This window comes from Mytilus californianus, unplaced genomic scaffold, assembly GCF_021869535.1.
Source record: "Mytilus californianus isolate M0D057914Y unplaced genomic scaffold, xbMytCali1.0.p SCAF_46, whole genome shotgun sequence".
In the NCBI taxonomy this organism is placed as follows: domain Eukaryota; kingdom Metazoa; phylum Mollusca; class Bivalvia; order Mytilida; family Mytilidae; genus Mytilus; species Mytilus californianus.
The window spans coordinates 819,327-836,557 of NW_026262697.1; the positions used below are offsets into that span (position 1 = coordinate 819,327).

Below are 17,231 nucleotides of genomic sequence, written 5' to 3' on the forward strand. Positions count from 1 at the left end.
CCAATACTCGGACACTGTTGTTATAAACGTCACGAGAACATGCGTACCCCAAAAAATGTACGTAAAACTCTTTCCGGTCAAAAAAGAAGACACTAAACGGATTCTTCAAACGAAAATAATTTTAATAAGTAAGAGGCACAAAGTTAATTTGATGAGAAAATTACAACAACCTCGAATAATCACCCTTTTTATATATTTCACACTCGGTTTTGACACGAAATATTACTTTCGAACTCTTTGAATGTCCTTTTGGAATCTTTCACCTCTCTTCTTCATGCATAAAAATAAGATATGGTAATGCTGACCTAAAAAGGAGCAATTAAAAATCACAAGTCTAAGAAATACAGAAAACAAAAGACAAAGAGAAGTAACATAAAAAGGATAACAACGTTTCAAAAAACACTACATAGAAAATTAATAAATGAGCTACACTATAGTCCGACGTATGAAGGCGTCCCAGAAAAATATTAATAGCCTTTGAAGACTTCATAATTATTTGGACTAGAGCTACACCAACTCAAACAAAAAGCTGAGTGTGAACTTGCGGGGTACACTCATACCTTTGCCAACTCGTGCCCTATTTTTACCAATGCGCTTTAGCATGGTTGTGTTTCATTAATTAGGTTATATTGAAAATTTTATTGTTAATTCTATTTTGATCTACTGATTTGATTTTTCTCAAGGCCAAAAAAAAATATATGTCTGTTTACGGTTACCCGACTGTCCCTATTTTGGGGTGCCGACCCAAAGCCATTTTATTCAAAAATGACATCGAAAGTGAAAGTATAAAGCCATAAACACCTACTTTCAGTTTAAAACAAAAGTGAAAGAAGGTGCGTAATCATCTGAGCGCTTTAATTTTAAAATGGCGTACTCGATATTGAAGTGTTTTTAGGATCTAGATCTCAATGGCAGCATGCATGGCCCAACAGGCTGAGGCAGCAAGTGTGGTCGCATTAAAGTTCATTTGTCATCGTGTTTCTTATCTATTCCCAGGTTTGTCTTTTTGTCCTTTTTGACTAACGCTTCAGTTGTCTACTCTTTATTTCTTCTAAAAAAACACAGCACCAAACTTGTGAGCAATGTTCCTGGGAAGGTTATATTTATTATGGTATAAAAGAATTTAATTTATTAAAAGTTTAATGCATCAAATTTGCAACAGTGAAAGAAACATTCTTTAATACAAGGAGTTGGTACAACCCCCAAAACTTGAACCAGTACGTTCATATGTATAAATCAGGTTTTGTCATCTTTCCTCGTTTCTGATGGGTCTTCTTGTTTTATATATTGATTGTTCATACACCAGTACAGTATAATGAATTTATTTCTGCATATATGCCTGCATACATGTACATTAATAAACCTATATAATAGAAAGGACAAAACAATTTATTTTCAGTTTATATGACAGTAAAAAGTTAATATAGTCACTTAATATTAGTTAAAACAACATGTAACAACATCACACATCTCGCCAAAAAAAAAAATGATAAAAAAAAAAAAAGGGAAATACCTACCTACCTACCCTATTTTTTTAAAGGATGTAACCTTAAACAGACATATATTTTTTTTTGGCCTAATGTTTTAAATGTTAAAGGTGTAACATAAAATATTGTCCCCCATGAAATATTGTCTGTCAGACAAAATTTCATATAAAATATCGCCATGGACACTATTTTATAATGAAATACTGTCCAGGACAATATTTCATTATGAAATAGCGTCCTTGTCCATGAAATTTTGTCACCTGACCTTCTGGACAATATTTCACTATGAAATTCTGTCCATGACAATATTGCACTATGAAATAGTGTCCGCGGACAATATTTTATATGAAATTTTGTCTGACGGACAATATTTCATGGGGGACAATATATATGTTCACTGTGAAATACTGTCCATGAAAATTTCTTAATCAAATTATTAAAAAATAAAAACTGTACACTTGAGCATGCAGAATGCAAATTTTAGATTTATAACTGAAATCATTTTGTAAAGCAAGTACTTTTCATCTCAAACTAATATTTATTTTTATATAAGCCAGATTCAAATTTCCATAGATACTTAATAAATTGTTTATAGATTAAAGAATTGTCTAACATATGTTCCATTGTACAACATTATACTGTATAGATATAAGTAATGTACTGACAATCAAAAATTGAATGTACTTGTAGTATTTGTATATAATAGATTGGCGGATCTTTTTCAACGGCATTTTGGAGGTACAGGAATAATTGGAATGCCCTTGTCCAATACTTGTATTTCACTTGATAACCTCCCCTTCATGAGACAAAGTTTATGACAATCTGTCTATGAAATATTGTCTCAATACACACAAAAATAACCTCCCTTTACCAGGACAAAATTTCATAGTTTTCATCTGTGAAATATTGTCTATATACAGACAAAATTTCACAATGAAATTATGTCCTTCTCTGGACATAATTTCATAGATGACGACAATATTTCATGATACATAGTCATGAAATATTGTCTTGGTGGACAATATTTCATAGGACAATATTTTGCTTTACAAAGGCAGTGTCTGCGCGCATGCGGGGACGAGTAGTCAAATTGGCATTCATAGGCTACGTGTCCATGCATCCCGTTTTATAATAAAATGTCATGGGATCGGGAATGAAATGTGAAATATACACGGAAATTATCGGTAATTTGGGGATTTTGTGAATATTCAGTGAAGAGAACGGCAAATAATATTTTCCATTTGTATTTATTAGATAATAATACATAATAAACATTACAAATTAGATGCACACTGAAGGAATAAAAGTGTACAGTCCCTGTAAAAGAAAACATGATAAAAATTAGAAACTATGATAAAATGTTAATGCAAATTAAAAGAATAAATGGAGTATGGCCACGAAGTGCCGATATTGGCCCTGTGGTGTGACAAAAAATAAAAGTGAAATAAGGTGGATCCCTTATAGCTAAAACATAAATACGTATATCGTTATTTGTTATTATAGTATAAAATCATATTTTTGTGAAGTAATACCCGGTATCAAACCGGAACGCTCAAAATGTCCAAATTCTTAAAGAATTTCACACTTCCTGGTTGAATTTCGCATTGGCCACAGGCCTCGACCAAAGTAATTTTACTCTTATTTTGATTGTTTGACACTTTGACTCAGTTTGCAACATTATTTAGCGTGTTCGAGGCCTGTGGCCACATCGAAAATTTAACTTTTGCTAACAAGCAAATCCTGATTCAACGCCACCATTTCCGAGGTGATTCTGTGACGAAATAACTGTACCGAGAAATTGTACAATTGCTATAAATAGAATAAATTCTATAATTTATTATTTTCTTATTTATAACAAACAAAAAAGAAGAAAATGGAATAACAAGTCTTTGTTTTTAGCGAAGCTTCGTTAACCGCCGATCCAACGAGGGTTTTTAAACATGTATACATACCTCCTCATAACTGTTTTTATTAGAAAACAAGACAAATTGGTGGAAATAAAAATTATGAATTTGCAAATTATTTTAAAGTTCATTTCCACGTTATTTTGTAATAATTAGCCCGGTCTGTGCTATGCAAACAAGAATATGACAGTTTTAAGTTAGAGCCGTAGTTTTTTTCTGTAAAATTATACATCCAGCAGATTGAACTTCACATGGATACGGATTTAATGAGGTCGAATTATCCACTTGCAAGTGAATAATTCATTAGCGCTATTTCTTTGCTTATTTTGACAAAAATGAACCAAACTTGCTGCTAAAAGCGAATTATTATTTCACTATCTCACTTTCATTAATGATTGAACAAAAAAATCTTTTTTTTTTTATATCTCTTAGCTAATGCCCCTTTAACTTTAACGAGAACACGAATCATAAAATAATAAAAGTATTTGTTCTTTTAAAACGTAATTGATAGAAACATGCAAAAGTCAGATAGATTTAATTGTATATAGCTAAATCGCTAAATGAAATTGTCCACAATGGACAACTGAGAATGAGTATTCTGTCAAATTTTTTGAGTTTTTTTTAACTAGGCAGTGGCTCTTTTGCCGCTGCCGGCAAAATAGAAAATATGCTATTTTGTTGTCTTTGATTAAAATATCTCAATTAAAACAAGCAAAATAGCATATTTCTATAGCAATGACTATTTTGCCGGCGCCGGCAATATAGTGAATTTGTTATTTTGCCGGTTCTTTGTAAGGAGTGAATTTTAATATTTACTTTGTGCATTGTCAACATAAAAGAATCAAATTATTATTCGATATATAGTTGAATAAGATAAATGTCAAAATATTTCAGATACATATAATCATTTAAATCATTTATTAGTCCAAGTGAAAATAAGAATTTGTAAAAAGGAATAAAAATAAAAACTATTGAGCATCCATTTGTAGCAATGAAATCATATCAAAACATGAAATTACTTCTAAAATCAGTCTAATGCTACATGTATGCATAAGAATAAAATCTCAGATTTTTATACGACCGCAAAAAATTTTTTGTGGTCGTATATTGGTATGACGTTGGCGTCGTCGTCGTCGTCGTCGTCGTCCGGTGTCGTCCGAAGACACATTGGTTTTCGCACTCTAACTTTAGTTTAAGTGAATGGATCTTTATGAAATTTTACCACAAGGTTCAATACCACAAAAGGAAGGTTGGGATTGATTTTGGGGGTTATGGTAATAACAGTAAAGGAATTAGGGGCCAAAAAGGGGCCAAAAATAAGCATTTTTGTAACTTCCAGACATAACTTGTGTGTTAGTGTATGGATCTCTCTGACATTGTACCACAAGGTTCCATATCACTAAAGGAATGCTGGCATTGATTTTGGGGGTAATTGCCTCCAAATTTTAGGAATTAGGGGCCAAAAAAGGGGCAAAAAACAAGCATTTTTCTAGTTTCATGACAATAACTTGTGTGTAAGTGTATGGATCTTTCTGAAATTGTACTACAAGGTTCCATATCACAAAGGGAAAGCTGGGTTTGAGTTTGGGGGTAATTGCCCTAAACGTTTAGGAATTTGGGGCCAAAAAGGGGCCAAAAAACACATTTTTTTCTAGTTTCCAGACAATAACTTGTGTTCAAGTGTATGGATCTCTCTGAAATTGTACTGCAAGGTACCATACCACAAAGGGAAGGCTGGGATTGAGTTTGGGGGTGATGAATCATAATGGGGGTTCAAAAAATTTTGGGGGGGGATTTATTTTTTTTTCATTTTTTTTCTTTTTTTCCTTTTTTGTTTCTTTTAAAATTTTCCATTTTAAGTTGGTTATTTCTGATTTATATTTAAAATCAAATAATAATGATATGGTAGGAGATACACACCAAACAGGATGTGTAAATTATTATATAATAAGTATTGTGCAATAGCAAGAAATTTTCAATTGCACAGTATTGCACAATAGCAAGAAATCTTCAATTGCACAGTATTGCGCAATAGCAAGAAATCTTCAATTGCACAGTATTGCACAATAGCAAGAAATATCCAATAGCACAATATTGCGCAATAGCAAGAAATTGTCAATTGTACAGTATTGCGCAATAGCAAGAAATATTTAATAGCACAGGATTGTGCAAAAGAAGATACTTCCTATAAATTGCTTATTTCTTGACCAATTTCAATGGGTTCTTTAATATGCTGAATCTAACCGTGTATTTAGTTTTTGGATTTTTGGCCCCGTTTTTAAATTGGTCCACATTGAGGTCCAAAGGGTCCAAAATTAAACTTTGTTTGATTTCATCAAAAATTGAATTATTGGGGTTCTTTGATATGCCGAATCTAACTGTGTATTTAGATTTTTAAATTTTGGTTCCGTTTTCAAATTGGTCTACATTAAGGTCCAAAGGGTCCAAAATTAAACTTAGTTTGATTTTAACAAAAATTGAATTCTTAGGGTTCTTTGATATGCTGAATCTAAACATGTATTTAGATTTTTGATTATGGGCCCAGTTTTCAAGTTGGTCCAAATCGGGGTCCAAAATTAAACTTTGTTTGATTTCAACAAAAATTGAATATATGGGGTTCTTTGATATGCTGAATCTAACCATGTATTTAGATTTTTAATTTTTGGGCCCCGTTATCAACTTTGTCCACATTGAGGTCAAAAGGGTCCAAAATTAAACTTTGTTTGATTTCATCAAAAATTGAATTATTGGGGTTCTTTGATATGCCGAATCTAACCGTGTATTTAGATTCTTAATTTTTGGTTCCGTTTTCAAATTGGTCTACATTAAGGTCCAAAGGGTCCAAAATTAAACTTAGTTTGATTTTAACAAAAATTGAATTCTTAGGGTTCTTTGATATGCTGAATCTAAACATGTATTTAGATTTTTGATTATGGGCCCAGTTTTCAAGTTGGTCCAAATCGGGGTCCAAAATTAAACTTTGTTTGATTTCAACAAAAATTGAATATATGGGGTTCTTTGATATGCTGAATCTAACCATGTATTTAGATTTTTGATTTTTGGGCCCGTTATCAACTTTGTCCACATTGAGGTCAAAAGGGTCCAAAATTAAACTTTGTTTGATTTCATCAAAAATTGAATTCTTGGGGTTCTTTGATATGCTGAATCTAACCATGTATTTAGATTTTGGATATTGGACCATAATAGGTGAATGTCCAATTTAAAATTTTTAAGTTCTTAGACCACATTCAATCTGTGTTAGAAACCTATGCTGTGTCAAATATTTAATCACAATCCAAATCCAAAGCTGTATCAAGCTTGAATGTTGTGTCCATACGTCCCCCAACTGTTCAGGGTTCGACCTCTGCGGTCGTATCAAGCTGCGCCCTGCGGAGCATTTTATTAAACTATGCTGTAAAATAAATGAAAGACCAAAAATCTCATAGCATATCAATTTGATAAAAACGTTATACAGTCTAATGCTGCTATATATTATCATGATATATGAAAGAAAATAACAACTTTAATGTATATAAATTATAATAAAATATTGGGTACAAGTTGGTAGAAGTACAAGTTGGTTGAGTACGAGTTGGCGAAGGTACAAGTTGACATGTATCCAACTTGCGTATTCCCTGTTGGAATTCTATGTCTGTAGCTATTTTCTTTATTGGCTGCCCTCAAAATCGTTTATCAAGCCCTAATATGAGGCAGGCATTACCTGTGAAGGGGACAAAATCCGTAAAAATAATTCTTTTATAATACTTATATTTGCCAAATTAAAAGTAAAGAAAAATATACTATAAAGGTCATCAAAATTCTCTTCTATATTGAATTTATTGTTAATTTGTTCTCCCCCTAAATACGCATGAACCATTTGCCACTGGACATACAGCAAATAGCAATCAATCAATCAATTCAATTTCATAACTTTCTTTTTCAGGAATATGACCAATCAAGTATTGAGACGCCATGCTCTGCGACTTGGACGTTCAATTGTATCGCTGAACAGACAGATCAGTTATTGTTCACAAAAAGTGAAATTATTTCAGATGTCAGAAACAGTTCAAAAGTCATCACAATGTGCATTTCAAGATTTTTCACGACATATGTCAACAGAACCAAAGTTTGAAGCATTTAATGTACAGGATACAGATGATTTTAAACACAGAGTTCTGGAAAGTTCTACACCAGTAATAGTAGATTTCCATGCCACGTAAGTATCTTAAACACAGAGTTCTGTAAAGTTCTACACCAGTCATAGTAGATTTCCATGTAACGTAAGTATCTTAAACACAGAGTTCTCGAAAGTTGTACACCAGTAATAGTAGATTTCCATGCCACGTAAGTATCTTAAACACAGAGTTCTGTAAAGTTCTACACCAGTGATAGTAGATTTCCATGCCACATAAGTATCTTAAACACAGAGTTCTGTAAAGTTCTACACCAGTGATAGTAGATTTCCATGCCACGTAAGTATCTTAAACACAGAGTTCTGGAAAGTTCTACACCAGTAATAGTAGATTTCCATGCTGAGTAAGTATCTTAAACACAGAGTTCTGTAAAGTTCTACACCAGTGATAGTAGATTTCCATGCCACGTAAGTATCTTAAACACAGAGTTCTGGAAAGTTCGACACCAGTAATAGTAGATTTCCATGCTGAGTAAGTATCTTAAACACAGAGTTCTGTAAAGTTCTACACCAGTGATAGTAGATTTCCATGCCACGTAAGTATCTTAAACACAGAGTTCTGTAAAGTTCTACACCAGTGATAGTAGATTTCCATGCCACTTAAGTATCTTAAACACAGAGTTCTGGAAAGTTTGACACCAGTGATAGTAGATTTCCATGCCACGTAAGTATCTTAAACACAGAGTTCTGGAAAGTTGTACACCAGTCATAGTAGATTTCCATGCCACGTAAGTATCTTAAACACAGAGTTCTGGAAAGTTCGACACCAGTCATAGTAGATTTCCATGTAATGTAAGTATCTTAAACACAGAGTTCTGGAAAGTTCGACACCAGTAATAGTAGATTTCCATGCCACGTAATTATCTTAAACACAGAGTTCTGTAAAGTTCTACACCAGTGATAGTAGATTTCCATGCCACGTAAGTATCTTAAACACAGAGTTCTGTAAAGTTCTACACCAGTAATAGTAGATTTCCATGCCACGTAAGTATCTTAAACACAGAGTTCTGGAAAGTTCGACACCAGTCATAGAAGATTTCCATGCCACGTAAGTATCTTAAACACAGAGTTCTGTAAAGTTCTACACCAGTCATAGTAGATTTCCATGCCACGTAAGTATCTTAAACACAGAGTTCTGTAAAGTTCGACACCAGTCATAGTAGATTTGCATGTAACGTAAGTATCTTAAACACAGAGTTCTGGAAAGTTGTACACCAGTAATAGTAGATTTCCATGCCACGTAAGTATCTTAAACACAGAGTTCTGTAAAGTTCTACACCAGTGATAGTAGATTTCCATGCTACGTAAGTATCTTAAACACAGAGTTCTGTAAAGTTCTACACCAGTAATAGTAGATTTCCATGCCACGTAAGTATCTTAAACACAGAGTTCTGGAAAGTTGTACACCAGTAATAGTAGATTTCCATGCCACGTAAGTATCTTAAACACAGAGTTCTGGAAAGTTCTACACCAGTAATAGTAGATTTCCATGCTGAGTAAGTATCTTAAACACAGAGTTCTGTAAAGTTCTACACCAGTAATAGTAGATTTCCATGCCACGTAAGTATCTTAAACACAGAGTTCTGGAAAGTTGTACACCAGTTCTGGAAAGTTGTACACCAGTAATAGTAGATTTCCATGCTGAGTAAGTATCTTAAAAACAGAGTTCTGGAAAGTTGTACACCAGTAATAGTAGATTTCCATGCTGAGTAAGTATCTTAAACACAGAGTTCTGGAAAGTTGTACACCAGTAATAGTAGATTTCCATGCAACGTAAGTATCTTAAACACAGAGTTCTGGAAAGTTGTACACCAGTAATAGTAGATTTCCATGCAACGTAAGTATCTTAAACACAGAGTTCTGGAAAGTTGTACACCAGTAATAGTAGATTTCCATGCTGAGTAAGTATCTTAAACACAGAGTTCTGGAAAGTTGTACACCAGTAATAGTAGATTTCCATGCTGAATGTTTCTTCTACTTTTACTCTGATAGCAAGGTCACTCTGAGAAAAATATATGTGTTGATATAGATATATTTGTTCTCTCACGATTACAGAACATATAAACAGATTGTGAATGCAATTGAATAATGATATCAATTATAATGATGGATGTGATCCAGTACAGGAAAGTTCTAAAACAATAATAGTAGATTTCCATCAAATATAATTATCTGAGATACACAGTTATTCCAAGTTGTAGTGTGTATTAATATATATATGAGGTGTGAATCCTGGAATTAAAACTACATTTGTACATCAATTCACATGTCATTATTGTATTTATAGATAGAAAAGTGTTAACTATTATGAACAAGGGTGTATATACCATCATACTTCCTTTTGCATACATCATCTACATAGAGCAATTTTCATGTTCCATTTATCTATTTTTAGTTGGTGTGGACCCTGTAAATTGTTAGGTCCAAGGCTTGAGTCCATTATAGCATCTAGTGCAGGAAAAGTGCATTTAGCCAAAGTAGATGTTGATGACAATGCAGAAATAGCTATGGATTATAAAGTAAGTTGATGTCAATGTTAATGGATAAATAGCTATGTAATTTAAAGTAAGTTGATGTCAATGTTAATGGATAAATAGCTATGGAATATAAAGTAAGTTGATGTCAGTGACAATGGAGAAATAGTTATGGAATAAAAAGTAAGTAGATGTGGATGACAATGGAAAAATAACTTTGGAATATAAAGTAAGTTGATGTTGATGACAATGCAGAAATAGCTATGGAATTTAAAGTAAGTTGATGTCGATGACAATGCAGAAATAGTTATGGAATAAAAAGTAAGTTGATGTCGATGACAATGGAGAAATAGTTATGGAATAAAAAGTAAGTAGATGTGGATGACAATGGAGAAATAACTTTGGAATATAAAGTAAGTTGATGTCGATGACAATGCAGAAATAGCTATGGAATATGAAGTAAGTTGATGTCAGTGACAATGGAGAAATAGTTATGGAATATAAAGTAAGTTGATTGTCAATGAAAATGGAGAAATAGCATTTGAGTATAATGTAAGATTGATGTAGATGTAATTGACCTTGCTGTAATACACTCTGTGTTTCTGTTAGATGTATTTCTATTTGTATCCATCTGATGAGTTATGCCTTTTTCAACTGATTTTTATAGTTTGTTCTTATGTTGTACTGTTACACCACTGTCCAAGGTTAGGGGGATGGTTGAGCCCTCACAAACATGTTTAACCCCGCCACATTCTTTATGTGCCTGTCCCAAGTCAGGAGCCTGTAGTTCAGTGGTTGTTGTTGGTTCATATCTGTGATATTTTTTTTTCGTAAATTGTTTTGTTATAAATTAGGCCGTTAGTTTTCTCAATTGAATTGTTTCATATTTTTCATGTCTGGGCCTTTTTAGCCGACCATACAGTATGGGTTTTTCTCATTGTTGAAGGCCGTACGGTTGCCTATAATTGCTTACATCCTTTGGTGGATAGGTGTCTCATTGGCAATCATACCACATCTCCTTATTTTTATATGGAGTACAATGTAAGATTTAAGTAGACATAGATAACAATGAAGAAATATTTATGGAGTAAAATGCAAGTTTTAAGTAGATGTAGTTGACATTGCTGAAATAGCTATGGAGTACAATGTAAGATTTAAGTAGACATAGATAACAATGACTAAATAGCTATGGAGTACAATGTAAGATTTTAGTAGACATAGATAACAGACCTGGGGTCAATTACATGCCAAAGTAATTAATTACATTTCAATTACATTGATTTTTAAATGTAATTAATTACATCACAATTACATTGATTTTCAAATGTAATTAATTACATTACAATTACAGTGCCAATGTAACTAGTTACATTTCAATTACTTTTGTCCAAAGACATGTAAGAGCTATATCATTTTGAATAAAATCATAAAAATGGCAACAGGCTAAAACAGAATGAAACTTTTAAATATACGTGGACTTCACAACAGTGAAAACATCAATTTGTAAAAGATTTGTTTTAAGTTTCAAATTTCTAATGTCATTGTTACATTTAATCACCATTAGAATTTAAATTATGATTATTTGATTGCATTTCTTAATTTTATGGGGAAAAAATCATAAAGATATCTTAAAATTTCATGTTTCTACTAAAAATGTTAATTTAGATTTAAAGGTTTTCTCATGAACCTCATGTGAAATTTGAAGTTACTTTTAAGCTTCCATTTATTACAGAAGAGCAATGGTATCATTTTCAAGACTTGTCTTAAATTTGCAAGTCAAAATTGTCAAGTATTTTGGACTCCATTCGTATGTATTGACTGCTGTATTCAAAATTTACAACCAAATGTGTCTCAACCAAATGTTATTAAACTTATACACAACCGTTTTAAAGTTATGCGTGTTTCCAAATACAATAATTGCTGAATTTTTATACGACCGCAAAAAAAATTTTGTGGTCGTACATTGGTATGACGTTGGCGTCGTCGTCTTCGTTGTCGTCGTCGTCGTCCGAATACACATTGGTTTTCGCACTCTAACTTTAGTTTAAGTGAATGGATCTCTATGAAATTTTACCACAAGGTTCAATACCACAAAAGGAAGGTTGGGATTGATTTTGGGGGTTATGGTACCAATAGTAAAGGAATTAGGGGCCAAAAAGGGGCCAAAAATAAGCATTTTTGTAACTTCCAGACATAACTTGTGTGTTAGTGTATGGATCTCTCTGACATTGTACAACAAGGTTCCATATCACATAGGGAATGCTGGGATTGATTTTGGGGGTAATTGCCTCAAAATTTTAGGAATTAGGGGCCAAAAAAGGGGAAAAAAACAAGCATTTTTCTAGTTTCATGACAATAACTTGTGTGTAAGTGTATGGATCTTTCTGAAATTGTACTACAAGGTTCCATATCACAAAGGGAAAGCTGGGTTTGAGTTTGGGGGTAATTGCCCTAAACGTTTAGGAATTTGGGGTCAAAAGGGGGCCAAAAAACACATTTTTCTAGTTTCCAGACAATAACTTGCGTTCAAGTGCATGGATCTCTCTGAAATTGTACTGCAAGGTACCATACCACAAAGGGAAGGCTAGGATTGAGTTTGGGGGTGATGAATCGTAAGGGGGTTCAAAAAATGGGGGGGGGGATTTTTTTTTTTCCTTTTTTTTCTTGTTTTCCTTTTTTTTTTCTTTTAAAATTTTCCATTTTAAGTTGGTTATTTCTGATTTATATTTAAAAGCAAATAATAATGATATGGTAGGAGATACACACCAAACAGGATGTGTAAATTATTATATAATAAGTATTGTGCAATAGCAAGAAATTTTCAATTGCACAGTATTGCACAATAGCAAGAAATCTTCAATTGCACAGTATTGCACAATAGCAAGAAATCTTCAATTGCACAATAGCAAGAAATATCCAATAGCACAATATTGCGCAATAGCAAGAAATTGTCAATTGTACAGTATTGCGCAATAGCAAGAAATATTTAATTGCACAGTATTGTGCAAAAGAAGATACTTTGTATAAATTGCTTATTTCTTGACCAATTTCAATGGGGTTTTATTCTTGAATTCTTGGGGTTCTTTAATATGCTGAATCTAACCGTGTATTTAGTTTTTGGATTTTGGGCCCCGTTTTTAAATTGGTCCACATTGAGGTGCAAAGGGTCCAAAATTAAACTTTTTTTGTTTGTTTGATTTCATCAAAAATTGAATTATTGGGGTTCTTTGATATGCCGAATCTAACCGTGTATTTAGATTCTTAATTTTTGGTTCCGTTTTCAAATTGGTCTACATTAAGGTCCAAAGGGTCCAAAAATAAACTTAGTTTGATTTTAACAAAAATTGAATATATGGGGTTCTTTGATATGCTGAATCTAAACATGTATTTAGATTTTTGATTATGGGCCCAGTTTTCAAGTTGGTCCAAATCGGGGTCCAAAATTAAACCTTGTTTGATTTCAACAAAAATTGAATATATGGGGTTCTTTGATATGCTGAATCTAACCATGTATTTAGATTTTTGATTTTTGGGCCCCGTTATCAACTTTGTCCACATTGAGGTCAAAAGGGTCCAAAATTAAACTTTGTTTGATTTCATCAAAAATTGAATTCTTGGGGTTCTTTGATATGCTGAATCTAACCATGTATTTAGATTTTGGATATTGGACCATAATAGGTGAATGTCCAATTTAAAATTTTTAAGTTCTTACACCACATTCATTCTGTGTCAGAAACCTATGCTGTGTCAAATGTTTAATCACAATCCAAATGCAAAGCTGTATCAAGCTTGAATGTTGTGTCCATACTTGCCCCAACTGTTCAGGGTTCGACCTCTGCAGTCGTATCAAGCTGCGCCCTGCGGAGCATTTTATTAGTTTCTGTTCTCTACTAAAGTTAGCCTCAACCAAATGTTATGAGACTTACACACAATGCTTATTACCACAAAACTCAGACCAAGTTCAAATTTGGGTAGCGTCACTTTTACCGTTCTTCAGTTATGTCCCTTTATAACTATATGATATGCAAGGGGGGGTCATCATCTGTGTCCACATGTGGACACTATCACATTTATTTTTTATTTTTAGATTATTTATGTAAACATGTGAACAAAATCAATGAATTAAATACAAATAAAGATTATTATACATGGTATAATGATTCATGAAATATCAAGGAATGTTATATTTTTTTCATCATGATAAATGTTCTAAAAGTATTTAAAAAAATCAGAAAAAAAAAGTACCAAGTGCATTTCAAATGTAGGAAAAATAAAATTACTAGTTGCATCAGAAAAGCCTAAAATGTTTAAAATTTCCCAGAAAATATTTAAATGTAATTCAAAGTAATTGAAAAGTAATTCATAATTACATGGCAAAAAGGCAATGTAATTCATTACATGTAATTGAAAATATGCTCAATTACACATTACATTCAATTACTTTCAAAATTGTAATTAATAACAGCTAATTACAATTACATTTTTAATTACCCCAGGTCTGATAGATAACAATGACTAAATAGCTATGGAGTACAATGAAAGATTTAAGTAGACATAGTTAACAATGAAGAAATAGCTATGGAGTAAAATGTAAGATTTATGTAGATGTAATTGACAATGCTGTCACTTATACTGTAATAGCTATGGAGTACAATGTAAGATTTAAGTAGACATAGATAACAATGAAGAAATAGCTATGGAGTGAAATGTAAGATTTATGTAGATGTAATTGACAATGCTGTTACTTATACTGTAATAGCTATGGAGTACAATGTAAGATTTAAGTAAACATAAATAACAATGAAGAAATAGCTATGGAGTGAAATGTAAGATTTATGTAGATGTAATTGACAATGCTGTTACTTATACTGTAATAGCTATGGAGTACAATGTAAGATTTAAGTAGACATAGATATTTCAGGATTTCATTATTAAGATTTACTTCTTCTGATTACAGGTGCAGTCAGTTCCAACAGTTTTAGGAATTAGAAATGGGAAAGTTCTTGACCAGTTTATTGGACTACAGGATGATGATCAAATCAAAACATTTGTAGAGAAATTAGTTAACTAATCCAATGTGATAACAGATAAACAGTAACAGAAGTGTAATATTGTCACAGATATACATACAGAATTAATTGGATCACAGCCCTTGTTTTAAGCACTGTATGAAGTATATTGTCTTTATGCTTGAAATTTATTGAGTCTATTTCTTAAAAAAAGCACCAAAAACTATAGACCTTATATCTAATTTCCTTCCATTGCTGGACATTTCTAAAGTTCCTGTAAAATTGTGACTTCACAAGAGAAAACTTCTGACACTTCAAACGAAAAGAGGTTGTAGCATGTCATCAACAGTTCAAGTGTGGCAGATTCCCCAATAGCAATAAGGTCTAAATTAACCCACTAAAAACTATTTTATATAAAACAATAAAATATTATATATACATACTATATGCGTAAGCTGATTTTTTACAGTAATAATGGTGATTTTAATTGATATGTGAAGTTAGTAATACACTTAAGTATTGTATTATGGTAGGTGAATTCTACAAAGTTAATGATTCTGGTGAAATTAAGGGAATCAGTCTGAAATTTATATTACAACTATGACATGGTCATTTCTACAAAGGTCAATGTTTCTTGTGATGTTAAGTGAATCAGTCTGATTTTATGGTACACCTAAGCCAAGGTCATTCTACAAATGTCTATATGTTGGTGATATTAAATGAATCAGTCTGAAATTTATAGTACACCTAAGCCAAGGTCATTTCAACAAAAGTGAATATTTCTTCTTATGCCAAGTGGGGCCTCTGTGGCCAAGTGGTCTAAGTAGTTACTACTGTAATCACTAGCCAGTCAACACTGAGGTTGTGAGTTCGAACCCCGCTCCTGCGGGTGCACTCGACTCCAATCTTAATTGACTAGGATTTTCAGTTTTCCTATCGAAGGTCGGTGGTTTTCTCTGGGCACTCCGGCTTCCTCCACCAATAAAAACTGGCCGCCACGAAATAGCCCAAAAGCAGTGCTAAAAAGTGGCGTTAAAACACCAAAAATCAAATCAAATCTTATGCCAAGTGAATCAGTTAGAAATTTATATTTCATCTAAGCCAAGGTTTTGTTGACATTTCTTGTTATGTAATTTATAGTACAACTAAGCCAAGGTCATTTCTACAAAGGTCAATGTTCTAGTGATGTTCATGATGTTCAGTGAATAAGTCAACAACTTATAGTACACCTAATCAGTTCATTTCTACAAAGGTCAATGTTCTAGTGATGTTCATGATGTTCAGTGAATAAGTCAACAACTTATAGTACACCTAATCAGTTCATTTCTACAAAGGTCAATGTTCTAGTGATGTTCATGATGTTCAGTGAATAAGTCAACAACTTATAGTACACCTAATCAGTTCATTTCTACAAAGGTCAATGTTCTGGTGATGGTCAGTGAATAAGTCAACAACTTATAGTACACCTAATCAGTTCATTTCTACAAAGGTCAATGTTCTGGTGATGGTCAGTGAATAAGTCAACAACTTATAGTACACCTAATCAGTTCATTTCTACAAAGGTCAATGTTCTAGTGATGGTCAGTGAATAAGTCAACAACTTATAGTACACCTAATCAGTTCATTTCTACAAAGGTCAATGTTCTGGTGATGGTCAGTGAATAAGTCAACAACTTATAGTACACCTAATCGGTTCATTTCTACAAAGGTCAATGTTCTGGTGATGGTCAGTGAATAAGTCAACAACTTATAGTACACCTAATCAGTTCATTTCTACAAAGGTCAATGTTCTGGTGATGGTCAGTGAATAAGTCAACAACTTGTCAATGTTCTGGTGATGGTCAGTGAATAAGTCAACAACTTATAGTACACCTAATCGGTTCATTTCTACAAAGGTCAATGTTCTGGTGATGATGAGTGAATCATTCTGTAGGGGGGGGGGGGGGGGGGGGGCTAGTGGGCCCAGGCCCCCTTTTGTGTGGGAAAATTTTGGTTGATTATTTAGGGAATCACTGGAGCGGTCCCCCTCTTGTGGCAGTCAGTGGGTCCCCATTATGATTATGAAAATTTCTGGATCCGCCACTGGAATCAATCTGAAATTTATTTTAAAACAAACCCAATATAAAAATAAGGATATGTGGTATGATTGCCAATTAGACAACTAT

General features: G+C 32.9%; 1 protein-coding gene and 1 long non-coding RNA gene across 2 annotated transcripts; both read left to right on the top strand.

Annotated features, from left to right (window-relative positions):
• The first annotated feature begins 9 nt into the window (after positions 1-9).
• Positions 10-15,511, top strand: LOC127700003 (thioredoxin, mitochondrial-like). The gene is made up of 4 exons (XM_052203433.1): positions 10-128; positions 7,335-7,607; positions 9,979-10,102; positions 15,015-15,511. The coding sequence occupies exons 2-4, from the start codon at positions 7,339-7,341 to the stop codon at positions 15,126-15,128; spliced, it is 507 nt and encodes a 168-aa protein (XP_052059393.1). The 5' UTR covers positions 10-128; positions 7,335-7,338; the 3' UTR covers positions 15,129-15,511.
• A 222-nt stretch (positions 15,512-15,733) lies between these two features.
• Positions 15,734-16,999, top strand: LOC127700005 (uncharacterized). The gene is made up of 3 exons (XR_007981348.1): positions 15,734-15,749; positions 15,819-16,847; positions 16,962-16,999. It is a non-coding gene; the product is annotated as an uncharacterized LOC127700005 (long non-coding RNA).
• Positions 17,000-17,231: the final 232 nt, after the last annotated feature.